General features: G+C 48.4%; 1 protein-coding gene across 1 annotated transcript in view; it reads left to right on the forward strand.

The window, feature by feature from the left end:
- The first annotated feature begins 17,617 nt into the window (after positions 1 to 17,617).
- LOC121867091 (glutenin, high molecular weight subunit PW212-like) overlaps positions 17,618 to 19,873 on the forward strand; it is a 2,381-nt gene continuing 125 nt past the window's right edge. The window contains exons 1-2 of the mRNA XM_042366847.1: positions 17,618 to 18,589; positions 18,877 to 19,873. The exon at positions 18,877 to 19,873 is cut by the window's right edge and continues 125 nt beyond it. Of these exons, the coding sequence (XP_042222781.1) occupies positions 17,618 to 18,589; positions 18,877 to 19,873 (1,969 nt within the window). The remainder of the gene's footprint in view (positions 18,590 to 18,876) is intronic.

Here is a 19,873-nt window from a genome sequence, read left to right on the forward strand (position 1 = left end):
GGTAAAGTTGATATTGGTCGGTCGGAGAGGGTGATGTGTGATGTTGGTGAAATGATGTTGGTCTGGAAAGGAAGAAGGTGATGGTGGTCGGGGGAAGGAGGATATTGGTCAGGGGAGGGTTTGATGTAGGTCAGGGGTAAAGGGGGTTGGTGTTGGTCGGGGGAGCGGAGGATATTGGTCGGGTCAGGTGTTGTTGTGTTCCTGCAGCCACCAGACATTTGTCACTGTTGAACCGCTGTGTTGTATCTGTCTTCATTCTGGGCACATCTGCAGTCAGTCCAACTCTTAATTTTCTGCACCGCTTCCTTCCTTCTACCCCCTCCTCTTCCCTCTCCTTATCTTTCGTGTGCCCACCCTCCTCCTCCCTCTCCTTTTTATACCTCCTCTCTCTTCCTTTTTCTTCTTTGTTCCCTCCTCTCTTCTTTCTAGTCCCTTTCCTCTTTCCCCCTCCACGTACTCCTGCCCCTTCCCCTTCCCCTTTCCCGCCCCCTTCCTCCTCTGTTGCCAAGTCACATCATGATGGCCACAAGATGGAGGAGGAGGTTAGAGTTGTTTACAATGGTATAGTGGTGTAATGGAGTATATATGTTTACAATGGCACAATGGTGTACTGGATGCTATATGTTTACAATGGTACAATGGTGTAATGGATGATATATGCTTACAATGGTACAATGGTGTAATGGATGATATATGCTTACAATGGTACAATGGCGTAATGGATGATATATGCTTACAATGGTACAATGGTGTAATGGATGATATATGCTTACAATGGTACAATGGTGTAATGGATGATATATGTTTACAATGGTACAATAGTGTAATGGATGATATATGTTTACAATGGTACAATAGTGTAATGGATGATATATGTTTGCAATGGTACAATAGTGTAATGGATGCTAGATGTTTACTATGGTACAGTGGTGTAATTTAAGGGGTTTGTTTACAATGATCAAGTAGTAATGCAATCGGTGTTTGTTTACAATGGTACAGTGGCGCTGGTGTGTTGGCTTTCTACCTTGATATTGTGTGGTGAATGGTTGTCTCCCTTCAGCCCTCCCTAGAGGTAACCTGAGCCCGGGCCCCTCTCTCTCTCTCTCTCTCTCTCTCTCTCTCTCTCTCTCTCTCTCTCTCTCTCTCTTTCTCTCTCTGCTTTAGACTTTGTCTGTCTATCTACCAATATCTCTTTTTCTTTCTCTCTTCCCTATTTCTCGCTTTCGGTCTAATTCTATCACTCTCTTTCCCCGCTCACTCTCCCTCACCTCCTCTCATTTTCTCTCTGTTCTCTATCCCTTACCCCTCTCATTCCTTTTCCTTGGCGTACTCTCCCTCACCCTATTACCCCTCTCACTCCCTCTCCTTAGAGTATTTTACCTCATCCTTCTCACTCCCTCCCACTGCCCTCTTTCCCTTGGAACTATGTAGCTCTTATAAATATCTTGGAATTTGTGTGAATGATGCGAACTTCGTCGGCAACCTTCGTGCCAAACTATTGCAGCGCATTAAACCTCTCAGAACCCTTGTTGGTAAGAGCTATGGAATTAACATCACCTACAGTATGCTCGTACTTTCTATCTTCACTTCAGTCGATCTGTAGTTGATTACCATGCTCTCTATCTTGTAACTATTCCCTTTTAACAACTAAGCAGACCGTCAGGCTCTATGTCTAGAGTTGTCTGTGATATTAAAAGAAATGTGATAACTGCTAAGGAGAACAACTTTCGTAGTGAATTTGTGTGGATTCCGTCCCATGTTGAATTAGGTATCATGACTGTGCAGATAAGCTGGCCAATGAAGCACGCAAGAAATAAAATCTTGACCGTGATCTTGGCTTGTCTAATGCTGTACTTAAAAACATTCAAGTCAGAACCATGAACTCTGATCTAAAAGAACTGAGAAATTCAGTGACACCTGGCAGTTGTAGCATTAGTAAATATGACAAATTTGGTGACAAGAGGTACCGGTATGGCCAACATCAGGACAGAACCAGACACTGTGATGTAGTCGTGACCAGAATTTGGCTAGGATACAGACACATCTGGCAAAAGTGAAGCTGTACCCATACCGGAACACTCATCATGTAAACTTTGTGATAAACCTTTAAAGCATACACTTGAGCATTATATTATTGAATGAGACACTGTCAAGACATCAGGCCACCTGGCTTATTATGACACGAGCTATGTAATTACTACATTGAATCAGGAGTGCTTGAGGACGTTCTTGCTGTCTACCCAAAATTTGCTAGCCCATACTGATTAGACCTCAAATAGAAAATGAATTCTACTGTATTTGAACCACTGTCATGCGTGGCAGTGACCTGTGATATCATCCACATGACTCTCACCTATGTATACTATAAATGAATATGATCTATTTCTTTGTGTATGAAACTCTGTCCTGCGTGGCAGTGAGAAGTGATAACACCCTCAGTGTCAAGACCCGACTGAATTGTTCAGAATAGGCAAACTGTACTTCAAGACTTGTCAATAAATTCGTTAACCTTTAAAAATCCCTCTCTCCGTAACACAAAACTTTCTCCCCGTGAAACGAAAGCGAGAGAAAGCAAGAAATATTCAAAAGGTGTAAATTGACAACGTATGAGGCGAGAAAGAGAGAGAGAGAGAGAGAGAGAGAGAGATTTAATGAACGAAACTGGTAAAGAGAGAGAGGAGAGAGTACGGGAAGTGGGATGTGAGAGAAATAGACGAATGAAGGGAAAAGAAGGATGGAAGGATAGTATGTGATAGATCTTTAATACAAATAGTAAGTAAAGGGGATAACTCTCTCTTGCTTGTACGTACTCTATATTGTACTCCCCTCTCTGTCTCTCTCTCTGCTAGTTTTTTCTCTGTCTCTGTCTCGCTCTCCCAATTTCTCTTTTTCCTTATCTTATTTTGTTGTCTTATCTGTCTCTCGATGTCAAAAATGTTTATTAAACTACCCTTCCTTTTTACTATTAATCCTAAACTACCCTTCCTTATTACTAATGACTCTAAACTACCCTTCATTAATAATAATGACCCTAAACTACCCTTCCTTATTACTAATGACCGTAAACTACCCTTCATTAATAATAATGACCCTAAACTACCCTTCCTTATTACTAATCACCCTAAACTACCCTTCCTTATTACTATTGACTCTAAACTACCCTTCATTAATAATAATGACCCTAAACTACCCTTCCTTATTACTAATGACCGTAAACTACCCTTCATTAATAATAATGACCCTAAACTACCCTTCCTTATTACTAATCAATCTAAACTACCCTTCCTTATTACTAATGACTCTAAACTACCCTTCAATAATAATAATGACCCTAAACTACCCTTCCTTATTACTAATGACCGTAAACTACCCTTCATTAATAATAATGACCCTAAACTACCCTTCCTTATTACTAATGACCGTAAACTACCCTTCATTAATAATAATGACCCTAAACTAACTAATCACCCTAAACTACCCTTCCTTATTACTAATGACTCTAAACTACCCAATTAATAATAATGAACCTAAACTACCCTTCCTTATTACTAATGACCGTAAACTACCCTTCATTAATAATAATGACCCTAAACTACCCTTCCTTATTACTAATGACCGTAAACTACCCTTCATTAATAATAATGACCCTAAACTACCCTTCCTTATTACTAATGACCGAAAACCACCCTTCATTAATAATAATGACCCTAAACTTCCCTTCCTTATTACTAATCAATCTAAACTACCCTTCCTTATTACTAATGACTCTAAACTACCCTTCAGTAACAATAATGACCCTAAACTACCCTTCTTTATTACTAATGACCATAAACTACCCTTCATTAATAATAATGACCCTAAACTACCCTTCCTTATTACTAATCACCCTAAACTACCCTTTCTTATTACTAATTACTCTAAACTACCCTTCATTAATAATAATGACCCTAAGCTACCCTTCCTTATTACTAATCACCCTAAACTACCCTTCCATATTACTAATGACTCTAAACTACCCTTCTTTAATAATAATGGCCCTAAACTACCCTTCCTTATTACTAATCAGTCGTGGCGTGACCACCCAAGGGAACAGACGTGCCCATAGGTGCTCTTGGCTTCCCGATCGTCCCACCAAGGTCCCCTCTGCCGGCACGTTTTGCCAGCATGGGGGGTCGACATAAACGTCCCAGACGAGGCTCTCTCATAGACGCAGACGCAGACATCTCTGATACTGATGCCATTACCAACTCGCCTGGTCATACTGAATCCAACACCCTTCAAGAGTCAGACCCCAGTGATTATGACAGTGACGCTAATGTTTCTATGGGAAACGCTAGCCACAGTGGAAACACCAATGCCATGGACCCTATCACCCTGCCCTCTGCCAAACAAACAAGTAAGCTGAATCTCCACTTCCCCAAGGACTCTCTGAAAACTGTAGAGGAACGCTTTAACTGGATGATGAAGTACTGCAGACAGCACGGTTTCAGCATTGAATTCCGACAAGGTAAGAACCGGAACTTTATCAAGTGTCAGACTCCTGAGGCCTATGAAACACTTAGTACTGTTGGCTTTGACGGGGTCGTCCTGCTGCCCCCCACTGTAGACGCGAATGAATGTTGCCACATCCTAGTGAAACGTTTCCCCTTATACGCTGACATCGAAGATGCGCGTGACTTTAACTCTAGTATACTGAGTATACGTCGCCATTACCGGGGGAGAGTTCCACAACCCGCTGTCATTGTCAAGTGGAAGGGAAGGGAGTGCCCACCCACTCTTACCCCCACTGTATGCAGAAGCCAATCATCCTGAGCCTGCATTTTGTGTTGTCTGTTCTCATTGGGGTCACAACTTCACTGCCTGCTGTCGTCGTGATCGGCCGAGATGTCGCTTCTGTTCACGTAACCACAACTCCGCCGCCTGTGCCCAGAAAATCAAAGACCACCTTAATAGTGGTGGGGTGGGCTATGTAATTAATCCCAGATGTTGTAACTGTGGCGGCCGGCACAATGCTGACTCACGGCAATGCCCCAATCGCCCGTCTGTCCCAGGGGAAAAGCCTCCCCGAAGGCCAAGTCTACCACAACGCACCCCCCCCCCAGTCTTCCGGGCCACACCCCCCTGTGTACCCTGTGTCTCCAGCAACGCCTTCTTCAACAACACCTGCCTCTGCCTGGCCTCATCTGGCTACAACACAGCAGTCCCGGCCGTCTCCTAACTCAACTACTACTGGGCCTCCTCCTCGTCTCTACTCTGAGGCTGTCAGGCCTTGCGCTCCCACCGGTGCCCCCCCACAACCCCCCGCCAGTGACATGACACAGATCATATCCCTCTTCCAAGAATTTACTAACCGTATTGAAAAACTCTTCGCTACACTCTGTACCACCATCTCCAACCTACTCCTGCCCTCTGTTGCCACCCAGTCACTCCTCTCTGCTGGTTTGACACAAGCTGTTGGTCCCCCTGTGAGCTCCCCCTGCTCACGGCCTACTCCACCGCCGGCGGCCTTCACTACTGGTGTAGTGCCTACCGGGCCTGCCCTGGTGTGTCCTGCTGCCCCCGAGCGAAGTCCTGCCCCATCCTCACAACACTTGGTGCCTCAACCTGTCCACCACCCACCGCAAGCCGCGCCCGTGTCTGAGCTGTCTCCACCAGGGCTACCTGGACCTGAGGACACCACCCCCGGCTACCTGTACCCCACCGACATGTCGACGAACACACCATCACAATCACACTAAAAGGTGTGTCCCTCAATGTTGTCAATGCCTATGTGCCTCCCTCCACCCCTACTGTACCTGCCCCACCACACCATATCACCTCCACCCCCACTGTACTTCGCCACGCCTAGTACATTGGCAACCCTGAGCCTGGCCGCACTGTTTGTAAACTTTGTGGTCAACAGACTCTCACACCCTCTTTCACCACATCCTCATCTGCCCTATGACCTCCCCCTACAGGGGTGGCACCTCTTCCCTCCCTGACCAGATATCCCTCCTCCTAGTGACAGGCCTGGCACTTGACATTATTAGTGACCTGCCACATTTTGCCATAAACAGATAAATTGTACCGGGAATTTTCCCCCCACACACTCATCATTGTCACTTTATGTAACTTGCTGACAAAACCCATGACCCTTCAGGCCTTTTACGCCCTTAATGCATGAGTCATAAAGGCAAGCATGAACTCCGCATGCTTCCCAGTTGGGCACTGTAAACGCTTCTGCGCTTCACCTTGCACAGGATGTAAGGGGGTGCCCAATAAACTAGCCCCCTCCGGGGCAATCTGTAAAAAAATCTTATTACTAATGACCGTAAACTACCCTTCATTAATAATAATGACCCTAAACTACCCTTCCTTATTACTAATCACTCTAAACTACCCTTCCTCATCACTAATGATCCAAAACTACTCTTCCTTATTACTAATGACCCTATACTACCCTTCTCTGCAAGTAATCACCCTAAACTACCCTTCCTTATCACTAATTACCCTAAACTACCCTTATTTATCACTAATGACCCTAAACTACCCTTTTCTGCTACTAATGACCCTAAACTACCCTTCTCTACAACTAATTATCCTAAACTACCCTTTCTTATTACTTATGTCCCTAAACTACCCTTCTCTGCTACTAATGACCCTAAACTACCCTTCCTTATCACTAATGACCGTAAACTACCATTCCCTAACAACAGTGACTGCTAATAGAGACGGCAATAGCCTAATTAGGGATCACTGCCCTCTCTGTCTCGCCTTAAAAAGCTCATTTAGGTTAAAAAATTTAGGGTTTCGTCAAGGTATTCAGGGGTGGGGGGGAGGGTATGAGGGAGGAGGGGCAAACGTGAGGGTGGGAGGGAGGATATAGGAGGAGAGGGAGACGGAAGAGGGGAAGGGGCGCAGTGAGGGTGGTAAGGGGGGACATAGGAGAAGGAAGGAAGGAAGACATAGGAGGAAGGGGAGACGTGAGAGGGGATTTGGTAGGGGTGCGTCTCACAGATGACATATAAAAGTTTCTAAGTTAGTTTTGCTCTGATGAGTTTCTTGTGTTGGTCTGTCGGCGATGCTGAAGGGGGGAGTGGAAGAGTTATGGCGTCTGTCTGTCTGTCTGTCATTCTGTCTGTCTATCTGTCTGTTTGTCCGTCTGACTGAGTGTCTGTCTGTCTTTATTAGCAAGGAAGGTTATGAAGAAAGTGTGGAAGTATTGTTAATTGTTATGATGATGATGATGATGATGATGGGAAGGGTGATGAGGTTGATGATAGTGATAATTATAGTAATGAGGGTGATGGAGGTGATGATGGTGATGGTGATGAAGATGGAAATGATGATAATGATGATGATGATGATGATGATGATGATGATGATGATGATGATGATGATGATGATGATGATGATGATGGTGGTGGCTGATGATGATATTCGTGATGATGATGTAGATGGTGGTGGTGGTGGTGGTGATGAGGGCGGTGATGATGGTGTTGATGATGATGATAATGATAGTGATGATGATGATAATGGTAGTGATGTTAATGATAATGGTGGTGATGTTGGTGTTGGTGATGGTGGTGATGATGATGATGATGTAGTGGTGATGATGGTGGTGGTGGTGATTATGATGGTGGTGATGATGATGATGATGTAGTGATGATGATGATGATGATGATGATGATGATGATGATGATGGTGGTGGTGGTGATGATGATGGTAGTGATGTTAATGATAATGGTGATGATGATGATGATGATGTAGTGATGATGATGATGATGATGATGATGATGGTGGTGGTGATGATGATGGTGGTGATGATAATGGTGGTGATGATGTAGATGGTAGTGATGGTAATAATGATAAGGAGAGAGAGAGAGAGAGAGAGAGAGAGAGAGAGAGAGTTGTTAACTTTGGCTCGTGAGATGAGATAGCAACAGGATTAATAGACTCGTAGTTGTGTGTGTAATTATAAGCTAAACGCCTCTAGCAACTCCCGCAAACTCCCATCCCCTTGCCGCTGACCCAGCCATCTCCACTAACCGCTAACTTTCCCTGCTCTCTGATCTACACTGACTAATAACTGTTAACTTCCCTGGCTCTTTGATATAAGCTAATAGTTAATATCCTGCCCCTGTAATGTGAACTAACTATTAACTAAATGCCAACTTCCCTGCTCTCTGATCGACACTAACTGTTAACTGCTAACTTTTCCTGCTCTGTGCTCTACGCTATCTGTTAACTGCTAACTTTCCCTGCTATTGGATCTACGATAACTGGTAACTTTCCCTGCTCTCTGATCTACGCTGCCTGCTAACTTTCCCTGCTCTCTGATCAATTCTAACTGCTAACTTCCCTGCTCTCCGATCTACGCTAACTGCTAGCTTCCCTGCTCTCTAATCAACGCTAACTGCTAACTTTCCTGTCTGCCCAATAAAACCAAATTGCTACTTTCTTGGTCATTTGTTTTAAGTATAAACAAATGATAAAAGAAATGAAGACTTTAATTTAAACCATCATTTTTCTACAGAATTTTCCACAAATAACATTTTCAACACTTGAAATCTACGCATATCTTCACTTAAAAAGATTCATGACCAATAAACATTGCAAAACTAATTCGAATTTTATAAGGGTCAGTAGGACAAGTACTGACCCAAATATCTATAGTAAGATCTTGAACAAAAACACTACAAATTGCCCCAGAAGACTCATAGGTGACGAGTAATTATGAGTAACTTTAAAAAAAAAATGACTTGAAAAAAACAAAACACGAAGAATTGCAAAGCCAAAACTCCTTAAAAAAATCATCCATAAAACATTTCAGTTTAAAGGTTTACAAAAATGTTTACAACACTCGCTCACAGAAATGCCACAGGTTTGAAAAAACAAAAAAAAGTGAATGAAATTTTTTCAGTGTCTGGACATTGTGAAGTGAAAAATGTACCATGAACCAACAGTTACATTGTAAGGCATTTTTTTCTGTCGTTGTGTTGTGCGATTTGTCTATCCAGTTGAATGTGATGGATGGATTGAACGAGACAAAAGAGAAAGTGGTTGACTCTCTCTCACTGATTGAAATCGACTGTTTGAAGGTAACAATACATTGGTTTTGTGTAACTTTAACTCATTGTTTTATAGGATAGTCTGACTTCCACAAAAGAAACTCAATTGACTCTCTAATATAAATTGACTGGCTTTCTAAATGATTGGCTTTTTAAATAACTGATTTTGAACAAGACATTTTTTGAAGAAATATTTAACAAATTCCATAAACTAATCTAGTCTACTAATAAGGTTACTTAAGACTTGACCGAGAGGTTAATGAAAGTCAGGTGTGTTTGTTTGTGTGTGTGTGTGTGTGGTCATACGTGTGTGGATGTGTATATGCGTGTACTTATTAGATGTGTGTTCGTGTGTGTGTGTGTGTACGGGGGGGGTTATAAACGTATAGATGTGTATACAGTATGTGTATACGTATTAGAGATGTCTGTGTGTGTCAGTTGTCACAGGACTTTCAGACCGAGAGGAAGGGCTTATGGAAACTCGTCGTGTAAAAGTGACATATATTACACTATTTACATTCACAGAGCAAGTTTTCATGTCCAAACATCTCCAATTACTTCACGCACAACTCGGTGGCTATCTTGTATCCCACGTCGGCGTGTGTATACCAGGCCTGGAGTTCCTGGTTCGCGGTGCTGTCCAGTTCAGTCGGTGGCTCACGCTGCTCTGCCGTGACCATCACCACCACCACACAAATACCACAAATGCATCAAAAGTTTTACACCTTATACCCTATAAAACAGAATATGGCTCCTACAAAATGTTTTAACAACCAAAACTAAATAACACTGATGTAAAAAAACATCGTAAATCAAAACATTAGAAAACTTATATAAGCATACAGGCCGTGAACCACCCTCATTGACATTGGTTGTTCTCAGGTATCACCTAATTAGCCAATAATAGACAGCGGTGTGGGCCGACATGTGACACAGTGTACTACTACTAATAATAATGAACGGTTTATTGATAGAGTTGCAGCCGGTGGCTGAAAATATACAAACTTACATGTGATTTAGGCATAATAATATACGTTCAATACATTTACAGGGCTGTACAGTACATAAATGAGGAACTATTTATTATTTTAACAATAGATGGGATGGTGCTATTCTTATATATATCAGTGAGGGCTCTTATAGGCTGAATTTTGTTGTAGTGGCGGACTGGGCTAGGTGGGCGGGGTACTGCAGGTAGTAAGTGGCGATGGCGAGGATGGTGCAGTAGTCCACTACCAAACCCTGCTAGTGCGTGGTGGTGGAGGTCACCGAGGGATGGCATTTCCAGGGTGGAGAGAGCGTTGTTGTAGCCGGAGTAGTCTGCGCCGAGCATAATTCTGCAGGCCATCTTTTGTACCTTCTCTAGCTGACGTTGTTGGGTGGAATTAAGAAAAGACGACCAGGCTGGTGACACATACGTTAGTTTGGGGAGAATAAAGGCGTTGTAGATAGTCCTCAGCTCTGGTGTGGATGCCCCAAGTGACATGAGTCGTCGTAGAATGTACAGTAGAGTCGGTAGAAGGCTGCCTTGATAGTGTTGTTTACATGGGCTTTCCAGTCCAGTTTGTGGTCTATAGTTACACCCAGGAGTTTGGTAGACTGCACTAACTAAGAGTGGGTGGGCACCCACTGTAACTGCTGGAGCTTCCACTGGAGTGGTGGCGGTGTGTGTGTGTGTGTGTGTGTGTGTGTGTGTGTGCGTGTGTGTGTGTGTGTGTGTGTGTGTGCGTGTATGTGCGTGTATGTGTGTGTGTGTGTGTGTGTGTGTGTGTGTGTGTGTGTGTGTGTGTGTGTTTATGTGTGTGCGTGTGTGTGTGTGTGTGTGTGTGTGTGTGTGTGTGTGTGGGTGTGTGTGTGTGTGGGTGTGCGTACACAGGTGGTGTAATGCGTCTAGATGGCAGCATTTTGTTATTGTTAAGGTACTAGCACTGCTTACTCCCTCTCGTTTTCATCTACCGACGCTAGCTAGCTCTCGTGGTGAACAGGGAAGCAACTTGCATAAGTCTCCCACTGCCAGTACACAGCCTCTTCATCATCAAGACTCCTGCTGTGCCTTCTCGTGCCAATACACGGTAACTGGATTCCTCGTGGGTCCAGCATAGACCAGCAGGGGATCTCAGAACAGCAGTGGGCCCCGGGGGATGGCGTATAAGCGCACTGACAGGTGGACACGTCCTGGCGCCTACCAACCACTGTCCCACTGCCTTGCTGACTAACCTTGGTAGGTATAAGGCTATGGGAGTAAAACTCGAACAAAAAATCTGCAGTGGAGCCCTGCATCAGGCAGACATGCTTACAAAACACCCAACAAGATCCCAACGGCGGTATAGACGGAAGAGGTGACCAACATGGGAACCCAAAGACTACACTGGCGGATGAAGGTAATGCATGATGGACAGGCTACTAAGGTGAAACTGGGCTATCGGCAGTCCATTGCAACTCTCCCTCTCCCCAGTCGTTGGAACACTTGCACCACTGGATCAGGAAAAGGAAGAGGTAAGATGTATGACTGCAGCTTGCATAGCCATCATCCAGCTCATCACACTTCTCATCATCATCAAAACCTCTATCCCCACAAAAGTCCCATGGTGACGGACGGGTGGCGATGGGGACAGACAGAGATGGCTGCCGGGAGTCTTGTCACAACTCTGCACATGGGCGGCATAGATAAGATGGTCGTTTATGCACTGGGATTTAGGTAGCAATGCAATCCGGTCCAGCCTATGCGACTGAACAGCCCTCTCGAGGACCTACTCTGCTCAGCCCACATGGGGAGGGGCTAGAAAAGGTGCCCTAAATATAGCCTGCCTAAACAATCAACCTGACTGGGTAACCACACCCCCCAGTAAGGTCATCCTTATGCGGTTGGAAACAATAATAATCACAGATAAAAACAAAACAAAAACAATATAGGACCGTTCTGGATACTGGCACAAATGAGCGTCTTGAAAGAAGAGCTGCCCTTGTGGCAAAAGAGCTGGCTAGGTATAACATCGACATAGCAGCCATTAGAGAGTCCCGGATGCCAGACGAGGGTCGACTCACAGAACGGGGGTCTGGCTATACCTTCTCTTGGAAGAGTAAGCTTGCTGCAGAGAGAATGGTATTTATGGAGTTGACTTTGCCATCTGCCAATATATCCTACATAGGCTCATGACGCTCCGACTACCACTGAATCACTCACGACATACTTCTTCATCGGTGCATATGCCTCAACACTGGATGCAGAGGATGACATCAAGGAAGCTTTTTACGCCGACCTTGACAAAGTGCTAACCTCTATCCCCATAGAAGATAAGGTTGTGCTCCAAGGTGACTTCAATGACAGAGTTGGCAGAGATGCTGACATTTGGCAGGGAATCATAGGGAGAAATGGACTTGGTCTACTCCTCCTCAGCAAGTGTGTTGCACACAACATAACTATCACCAATACCTTATTCAAGGGTTTGTGGCTACATCCAAAATCTAAACACTGGCATCTCATCCACTATATTATCGTCTGAGAAAGAGATCGCCGAGAGGTCCTCATCACCTGAGCCATGCGTGGCTCAGACCACTGCGACACTGATCATCGGCTCATCAGGGCCAAGCATTCACTTCACATCGCCAAAAAACGGCGAGGGCAACAAGCCTCCAGAAGAGGTCTTAACACTAAGCGTCTGGAGGATCCAGTAGTAGCACATGCCTTGAGAGAGCAGCTCAAACATGGGCTGATAAACAACCCAGCAACAACAACAAAAAATCCCAGTGCCAAATGGGGTATTCCCTACACTATCATGACAAAAACCTACAGAGAGACCCTGCTTTAACTGACTGGCAGAACAACCCTCAGTCTTGAACCAAAGCTGATACCATCCACAAGAAGAAAGCGGTGGCCCAGCATGAACTTAGCAATCTAAAGAAGGACTAGTTTCAAAATAAAGCCTGTGGAATACAAGCACTTGCAGAACAACACAAGATGTGCGAGTTTTTTAATTCAACTAAAACATTTTATGGGCCAATCACTCATGGTCAGCCCCCTTCTGCTCATCCAAAGGTAACTTCCAAATTAAAGAGGGAGAAGGCATCCTTCAACACTGGAAAGAGCCTTTCCCTTTTGCTGCTCAATCGAAACACCGATGTAGATGTCCTGACTACCTAGCAGGTCCCTCAGCATCCAGAGCTGAACCCACCTCAGCTATCCTATCCCTGGATGAGGTAGCTACTGCCATCAAACATATGAAAAATAACAAAGTCTCTGGGCCTGATGGAATCCAAGCAAAAGTGTATAAAGCAGGAGGACCTCTGATTACCAGCCGTCTCCACTTTCTCCTGGAGAATATATAAAATATATGGAAAAGGAGGAAATCCCCCAAGCTTTAAAGACGCCTCCATCATCAATATTTATAAGAACAAGGGAGACCGCTCAGGTTATGGCAGCTACAGCCAGATCTCGCTGCTGTCCATAGCTGGCAAGATTATCGCCAGAGTTCTCCTATTAGACGTCTTCCTGAGGTGGAAAACTTCCTTCCATAATCTCAATAGGGCTTTAGACAATCACGTGGCACCACTGACATGATCTGTCCGCCAGATACAGAAAAAGTGCAGAGAACAACGTCGTGACCTGTACATGGCCATCATCGACCTAACCAAGGCCTTCGGCTCGCTCAACAGGTAAGCCCTCTTGCTTACCCTCAGCCATTTTGGCTGCACACCAAAATTCATTGCCATTGTGAGGCAACTCCACGAAGGCATGAACGGCAGTGTCCTACACAGGGGCACCAACTCCGAGTTTTTCCCCATTCAAGTGGGAATAAAACAAGGATGTGCCCCAACCCTGTTTTCCATTTTCTTGGCTGCCTTTCTTACTCGTGCCAGGGCCAATTTAGCCGGCGGGGTGGACATCCAGTACCAGATGAAGGGCCTTTTCAACATAAGATGACACCAGGCAGGAACAAATGTGTCTGCAGCTTCCACTACTGAACTTCAGTATGCAGACGACCTTACCCTTGTCACTCACACTGAACGTGACCTACATGAGATCCTCATCTCCTACACAGATGCTTATGCACTTAGGCCTTAAGGTGAATGTACGGTTTTTTTTTTTTTGCGGGAATTAGCCCACCCGGGCACAGGTCAAACGACGCACAACTGGGCGTGGGGGGCGAAAAAGAAAAGAAAAGAAAGTAATTGAAAATAGAGAAGAAAAAATATACTGTGTTAATCTACACCACGAAGATGCCGGAAAACCAGCTTTTTAAAGTGAGGCAGATTGTATAAGTATGGAAACAAAGAAGAAGGCAGAGCATTCAACAGTTTGGCTGTGTGAGGAAAGAAGGAGGTACTATAACGGGTTATTCTCGTGTGACCAACATCCACAGAGAAACGGTGGGCACCGTGGGCAAGACGTGTGTTACAAGCCCACGCCCTTGCCGGCGGTACACAGAATGCCACACCTTCACCATTCATCCAGCTTAACAGTACTACATTTCTCGAATGTTACGCACTTTGAGTATCTCAGCTCCCACCTGTCCACCACCGTAGACATCAATGTAGTGATTCAACATTAGATCAGATGTGCATCTCGAGCCTTTGGCAGACTCCATAACCGTGTCTTCAGCTGTGGGCAGCTGAAATTATCTGCAAAGTTGCACGTCAAATACAGGAGGCACCTCAAGGCACTTGAAAACTTTCACCATCGTAGTCTACGTTCCATCCTCCGAGTTCGCTGAGAAGACAAGAGAACAAATGCCAGTATTCTAGCTGACACCAACTGTAGGAGCATCGTGGCTACCATTATCCATTAACAACTACGTTGGACTGGCCATGTTACTCGCATGGACGGCAGTAGACTACCAAAGCAGCTACTTTACAGTTACCCAACGAATAGTATATGCAACACTACCGGGCAACTGAAAATGTATTAGGATAATCTTAAGACAAACCTGAAAAGTGCCAAATCGACCCCTTTGCCTGGGAAACGATCACTCCACACTGTAACGCTTGGAACAGCACCGCACGAGAAGGTGTCAGTAGTTTCAAGTTAGCCCGACTGCATACCAAGGCAGACAAGCGCCAACGACGGAAAGACGCTGCCGCCGTCACTCCCGCACTAGATGTAACCCTCCACACGTGCAACATCTGTGGACGACACTGCTGGTCCCGTATCGGCCTCTCTAGTCACCTCAGAGCTCTCCAACGAAGGTTAAATATCGAGTAACTAATATCATTGTCTCATAGCTGGATGATCGTCATACTCGATTCAGAGTGACAGCAAAGTAGTAGTAGTGTATGTGTTTTTGTGGATATATATATATATATATATATATATATATATATATATATATATATATATATATATACCATATATATATATATATATATATATATATATATATATATATATATATATATATATATATATATGTATGATAAATGTGTGTGTGTGTGTGTGTGTGTGTGATGATGATATTGTGTGTGTGCTTTAATCAAGTCTTGACTATTCGTCCAGGTAGGTATATTGTGTTGGTGTAGACTTATATTCGTATATACACTATGTATATAATTCATGCATCAATATGTGTAAAATGCATATCTGCATACGCCGCCATAATGGATATGCATGGATTGGTATACCCACGTCGATAAATGCCTTAAAGAGACTACCTACGAAGGGGTTGCCAAGGTTAAAATCAAAACATCATTGAAAAAAGACACAATAATAATACAGAGTCTTGTTTCGCTAAAGATTCATTGCAGGCAGCCACACCCAAGCAGGCCAGCAGCCACACCCAAACGAATAAGCAGCCACACCAAACAGGCCAGCAGCCACACCCAAGCAGGCCAGCAGCCACGCAAGCAAGCCAGCAGCCACACCCAAGCAGGCCAGCAGCTACACACCCAAACGAATAGCAGCCACACCCAAACAGGCCAGCAGCCACACCCAAGCAAACCAGCAGCCACACCCAAGCAAGCCAGCAGCCACACCCAACAGGCCAGCAGCCACACCCAAACAGGCCAGCAGCCACCAAAACAGGCCAGCAGCCACACCCAAACAAATAGCAGCGCGGCGGGTAGCAACTACACACCCAAAACAAGCCAGCAGCCACACTTAAGCAAACCAGCAGCCACACCCAAGCAGGCCAGCAGCCACACCCAAAAACAGGCCAGCAGCCACACCCAAAACAGGCCAGCAGCCACACACCCAAACAAGCCAGCAGCCACACCCAAGCAGGCCAGCAGCCACTGCCAGCGGTAGCGGCCACACCCAAGCAGGCCAGCAGCCACACCCAAGCAAGCCAGCAGCCACACCCAAGCAGGCCTTAGCCACACCCAGGCCAGCAGCCGCACCCAAGCAGGCCAGCAGCCGCACCCAAACAAGCCAGCAACCACACCCAAGCAGGCCAGCAGCCACACCCAAGCAGGCCAGCAGCCACACGCACCCAAGCAGGCCAGCAGCCGCGGCCGGCCAGCAGCCACGCAGCAAGCCAGCAGCCACACCCAAACAGGCCAGCAGCCACACCCAAACAGGCCAACAGCCACACCCAAACAGGCCAGCAGCCACACCCAAGCAAGCCAGCAGCCACACCAAGCAGGCCAGCAGCCACACCAAACAAACCAGCAGCACACCCAAACAAGCCAGCAGCCACACCCAAGCAGGCCAGCAGCCACACCCAAGCAGGCCAGCAGCCACACCCAAACAGGCCAGCAGCCACACCAAAACAAGCCAGCACACCAAGCAGGCCAGCAGCCACACCCAAAACAGACCAGCAGCCACACACCCAAGCAGACCAGCAGCCACACCCAAGCAAACCAGCAGCCACACCCAAACAGACCAGCAGCCACAACCAAGCAGGCCATGGCCACACCCAAGCAAGCCAGCAGCCACACCCGGCAGAGCCAGCCAGCCACACCCAAGCAGGCCAGCAGCCACACCCAAACAAGCCAGCAGCCACACACCCAAGCAGGCCAGCAGCCACACCCAAGCAGGCCAGCAGCCACACCCAAGCAGGCCAGCAGCCACCCAAGCAAGCCAGCAGCCACGCCCCAAGCAGGCCAGCAGCCACACCCAAGCAGGCCAGCAGCCACACCCAAGCAGGCCAGCAGCCACACCCAAGCAAGCCAGCAGCCACACCAAGCAAGGCCAGCAGCCACCTGCAGCAGGCCTTATACACCCAAGCAGGCCAGCCACACCCAAGCAGGCCAGCCACACCCAAGCAAGCCAGCAGCACCCAAGCAGGCCAGCAGCCACACACCCAAGCAGGCCAGCAGCCACCTAACAGGCCAGCGGCACACCCAAAACAAGCCAGCAGCCACACACCCAAACAGGCCAGCAGCCACACACCCAAGCAGGCCAGCAGCCACACCCAACAGGCCAGCAGCCACACTTTAAACAAGCCAGCAGCCTACATCCAAACGGGCCAGCAGCCACACCCAAGCAGACCAGCAGCCACACGCAAGCAGGCCAGCAGCCACACCTAAGCAAGCCAGCAGCCACACCCAAGCAAGCCAGCAGCCACACGCAAGCAAGCCAGCAGCCACACCCAAGCAAGCCAGCAGCCACACCCGGCAAGCCAGCAGCCACACGCATGCAGGCCAGCAGCCACACCCAAGCAAACCAGCAGCCACACACCCAAGCAGGTCAGCAGCCACACGCGAACGCAAGCCAGCAACCACACACCGGCAGGCCAGCAGCCACACCCAAAGCAAGCCAGCAGCCACACCCAAGCAGGCCAGCAGCCACGCACCAAAGCAGGCCGGCCACCGCAAGCAAGCCAGCAGCCACCGCAAGCAGGCCAGCAGCCACACCAAGCAAACCAGCAATACACCCAAGCAGGCCAGCAGCCACACCCAAACAAACCAGCAGCCTGCGCAAAACAGGCCAGCAGCCACGCAAAAGCAAGCCAGCAGCCACACCCAAGCAAGTAGCAGCCACACGCAAGCAGGCCAGCAGCCACACCTGCAAGCCAGCAGCCACACCCAGGCAGGGCAGCAGCCACACGCAAGCAGGCCAGCAGCCACACCAAGCAAGCCAGCAGCCACACCCAAACAGGCCAGCAGCCACCACGCAAGCAGACCAGCAGCCACACCCAAGCAGGCCAGCAGCCACACCCAAACAGGCCAGCAACCACTGTGGAGCCAGCGTACACCCAGCAGGCAGCGTACACCCAAAGCAAACCAGCAGCCACACCCAAGCAGGCCAGCAGCCACACCCAAGCAAACCAGCAGCCACACCCAAAACAGGCCAGCAGCCACACCCAAGCAGACCAGCAGCCACCAACAAACCAGCAGCCCAAAAGCAAAGCCAGCAGCCACACCGAAACGGGGCCAGCCACACCCAAGCAGGCCAGCAGCCACACCGGCAAGCCAGCAGCCACACCCAAGCAGGCCAGCAGCCACACCCAAAGCAGGCCAGCAGCCACACCCAAGCAGGCCAGCAGCCACACCCAAGCAAGCCAGCAGCCACCCAAGCAGGTGTAGCCACACCCAAGCAGGCCAGCAGCCACACCCAAGCAAGCCAGCAGCCACACCCAAACAGGCCAGCAGCCACACCCAAACAGGCCAGCAGCCACACCAAACAAACCAGCAGCCACACCCAAGCTTAGGCCAGCAGCCACACTTACGCAGGCCAGCAGCCACACCCAGGCAGGCCAGCAGCCACACCCAAGTAGGCCAGCAGCCACGCCCAAGCAGACCAGCAGCCACATCCAAGCAGGCCAGCAGCCACACCCAAACAAGCCAGCAGCCACACACCCAAGCAGGCCAGCAGCCACGCAACAGGCCAGTAGCCACACACTGCAAGCAGGCCCTTAGCCACACCCCAGCATGCCAGCAGCCACACCCGTAGGCCAGCAGCCACCCCAAAGCAGGCCAGCAGCCACACCCAAGCAGGCCAGCAGCCACGCAGGCAGGCCAGCAGCCACACCCAAGTAGGCCAGCAGCCACACCCAAGCAGGCCAGCAGCCACGCCCAAGCAGGCCGCTTGTACACCCAAGCGAGCCGGCAACCCACATCCAAGCAGGCCAGCAGCCCACACCCAAACAAGCCAGCAGCCACACCCAAGCAAACCAGCAGCCACACCCAAGCAGGCCAGCAGCCACACGCAAAGCAGGCCAGTAATAGCCACACCAAACAGGCCAGCAGCCACAAACGCAGCAGCCACACTGCCCAAGTGACCAGCGTACTGGCAGGCCAGCAGCCACGCAAGCAGGCCAGCAGCCACGCAGGCAGGCCAGCAGCCACCCAAGTAGGCCAGCAGCCACACCCAAAACAGGCCAGCAGCCACACCCAAGCAGGCCAGCAGCCACACCCAAGCAGGCCAGCAGCCACACCCAAGCCAGGCCAGCAGCCACGCAGCAGGCCAGCAGCCACACCCAAGCAGGCCAGCAAGCCACACCCAAGCAGGCCAGCAGCCGACCACCCCACAGCTAGCAGCCACACTCAAAGCAGGCCAGCAGCCACACCCCCAAGCAGCAGCTACACCCAGCAGGCCAGCAGCCACGCAAGCAGGCCAGCAGCCACACCCCGTGGGCCAGCAGCATCCCAAGACCGGCAGCACACCAAGCAGGCCAGCAGCCACACCCAAGCAGGCCAGCAGCCACACCCAAGCAGGCCAGCAGCCACACCCCAAGCAGAAGCAGCGCAGGCAGGCCAGCCTTGCAGCCACAGCAGCCACCCAGCCACCCAGGAGCCAGCATCCCCAGCAGCCACACCCAAGCAGGCCAGCAGCCACACCCAAGGAGGCCAGGCATGCCAAACCCAGGCAGGCCAGCAGCCACACCCAAGCAGCAAACATGCCCAGCAGCCAGCAGGCCAGCAGCCAAACCCAGGCAGGCCAGCACACC

This window comes from Homarus americanus, unplaced genomic scaffold (assembly GCF_018991925.1).
Source record: "Homarus americanus isolate GMGI-L3 unplaced genomic scaffold, GMGI_Hamer_2.0 scaffold6317, whole genome shotgun sequence".
NCBI classification, from domain to species: domain Eukaryota; kingdom Metazoa; phylum Arthropoda; class Malacostraca; order Decapoda; family Nephropidae; genus Homarus; species Homarus americanus.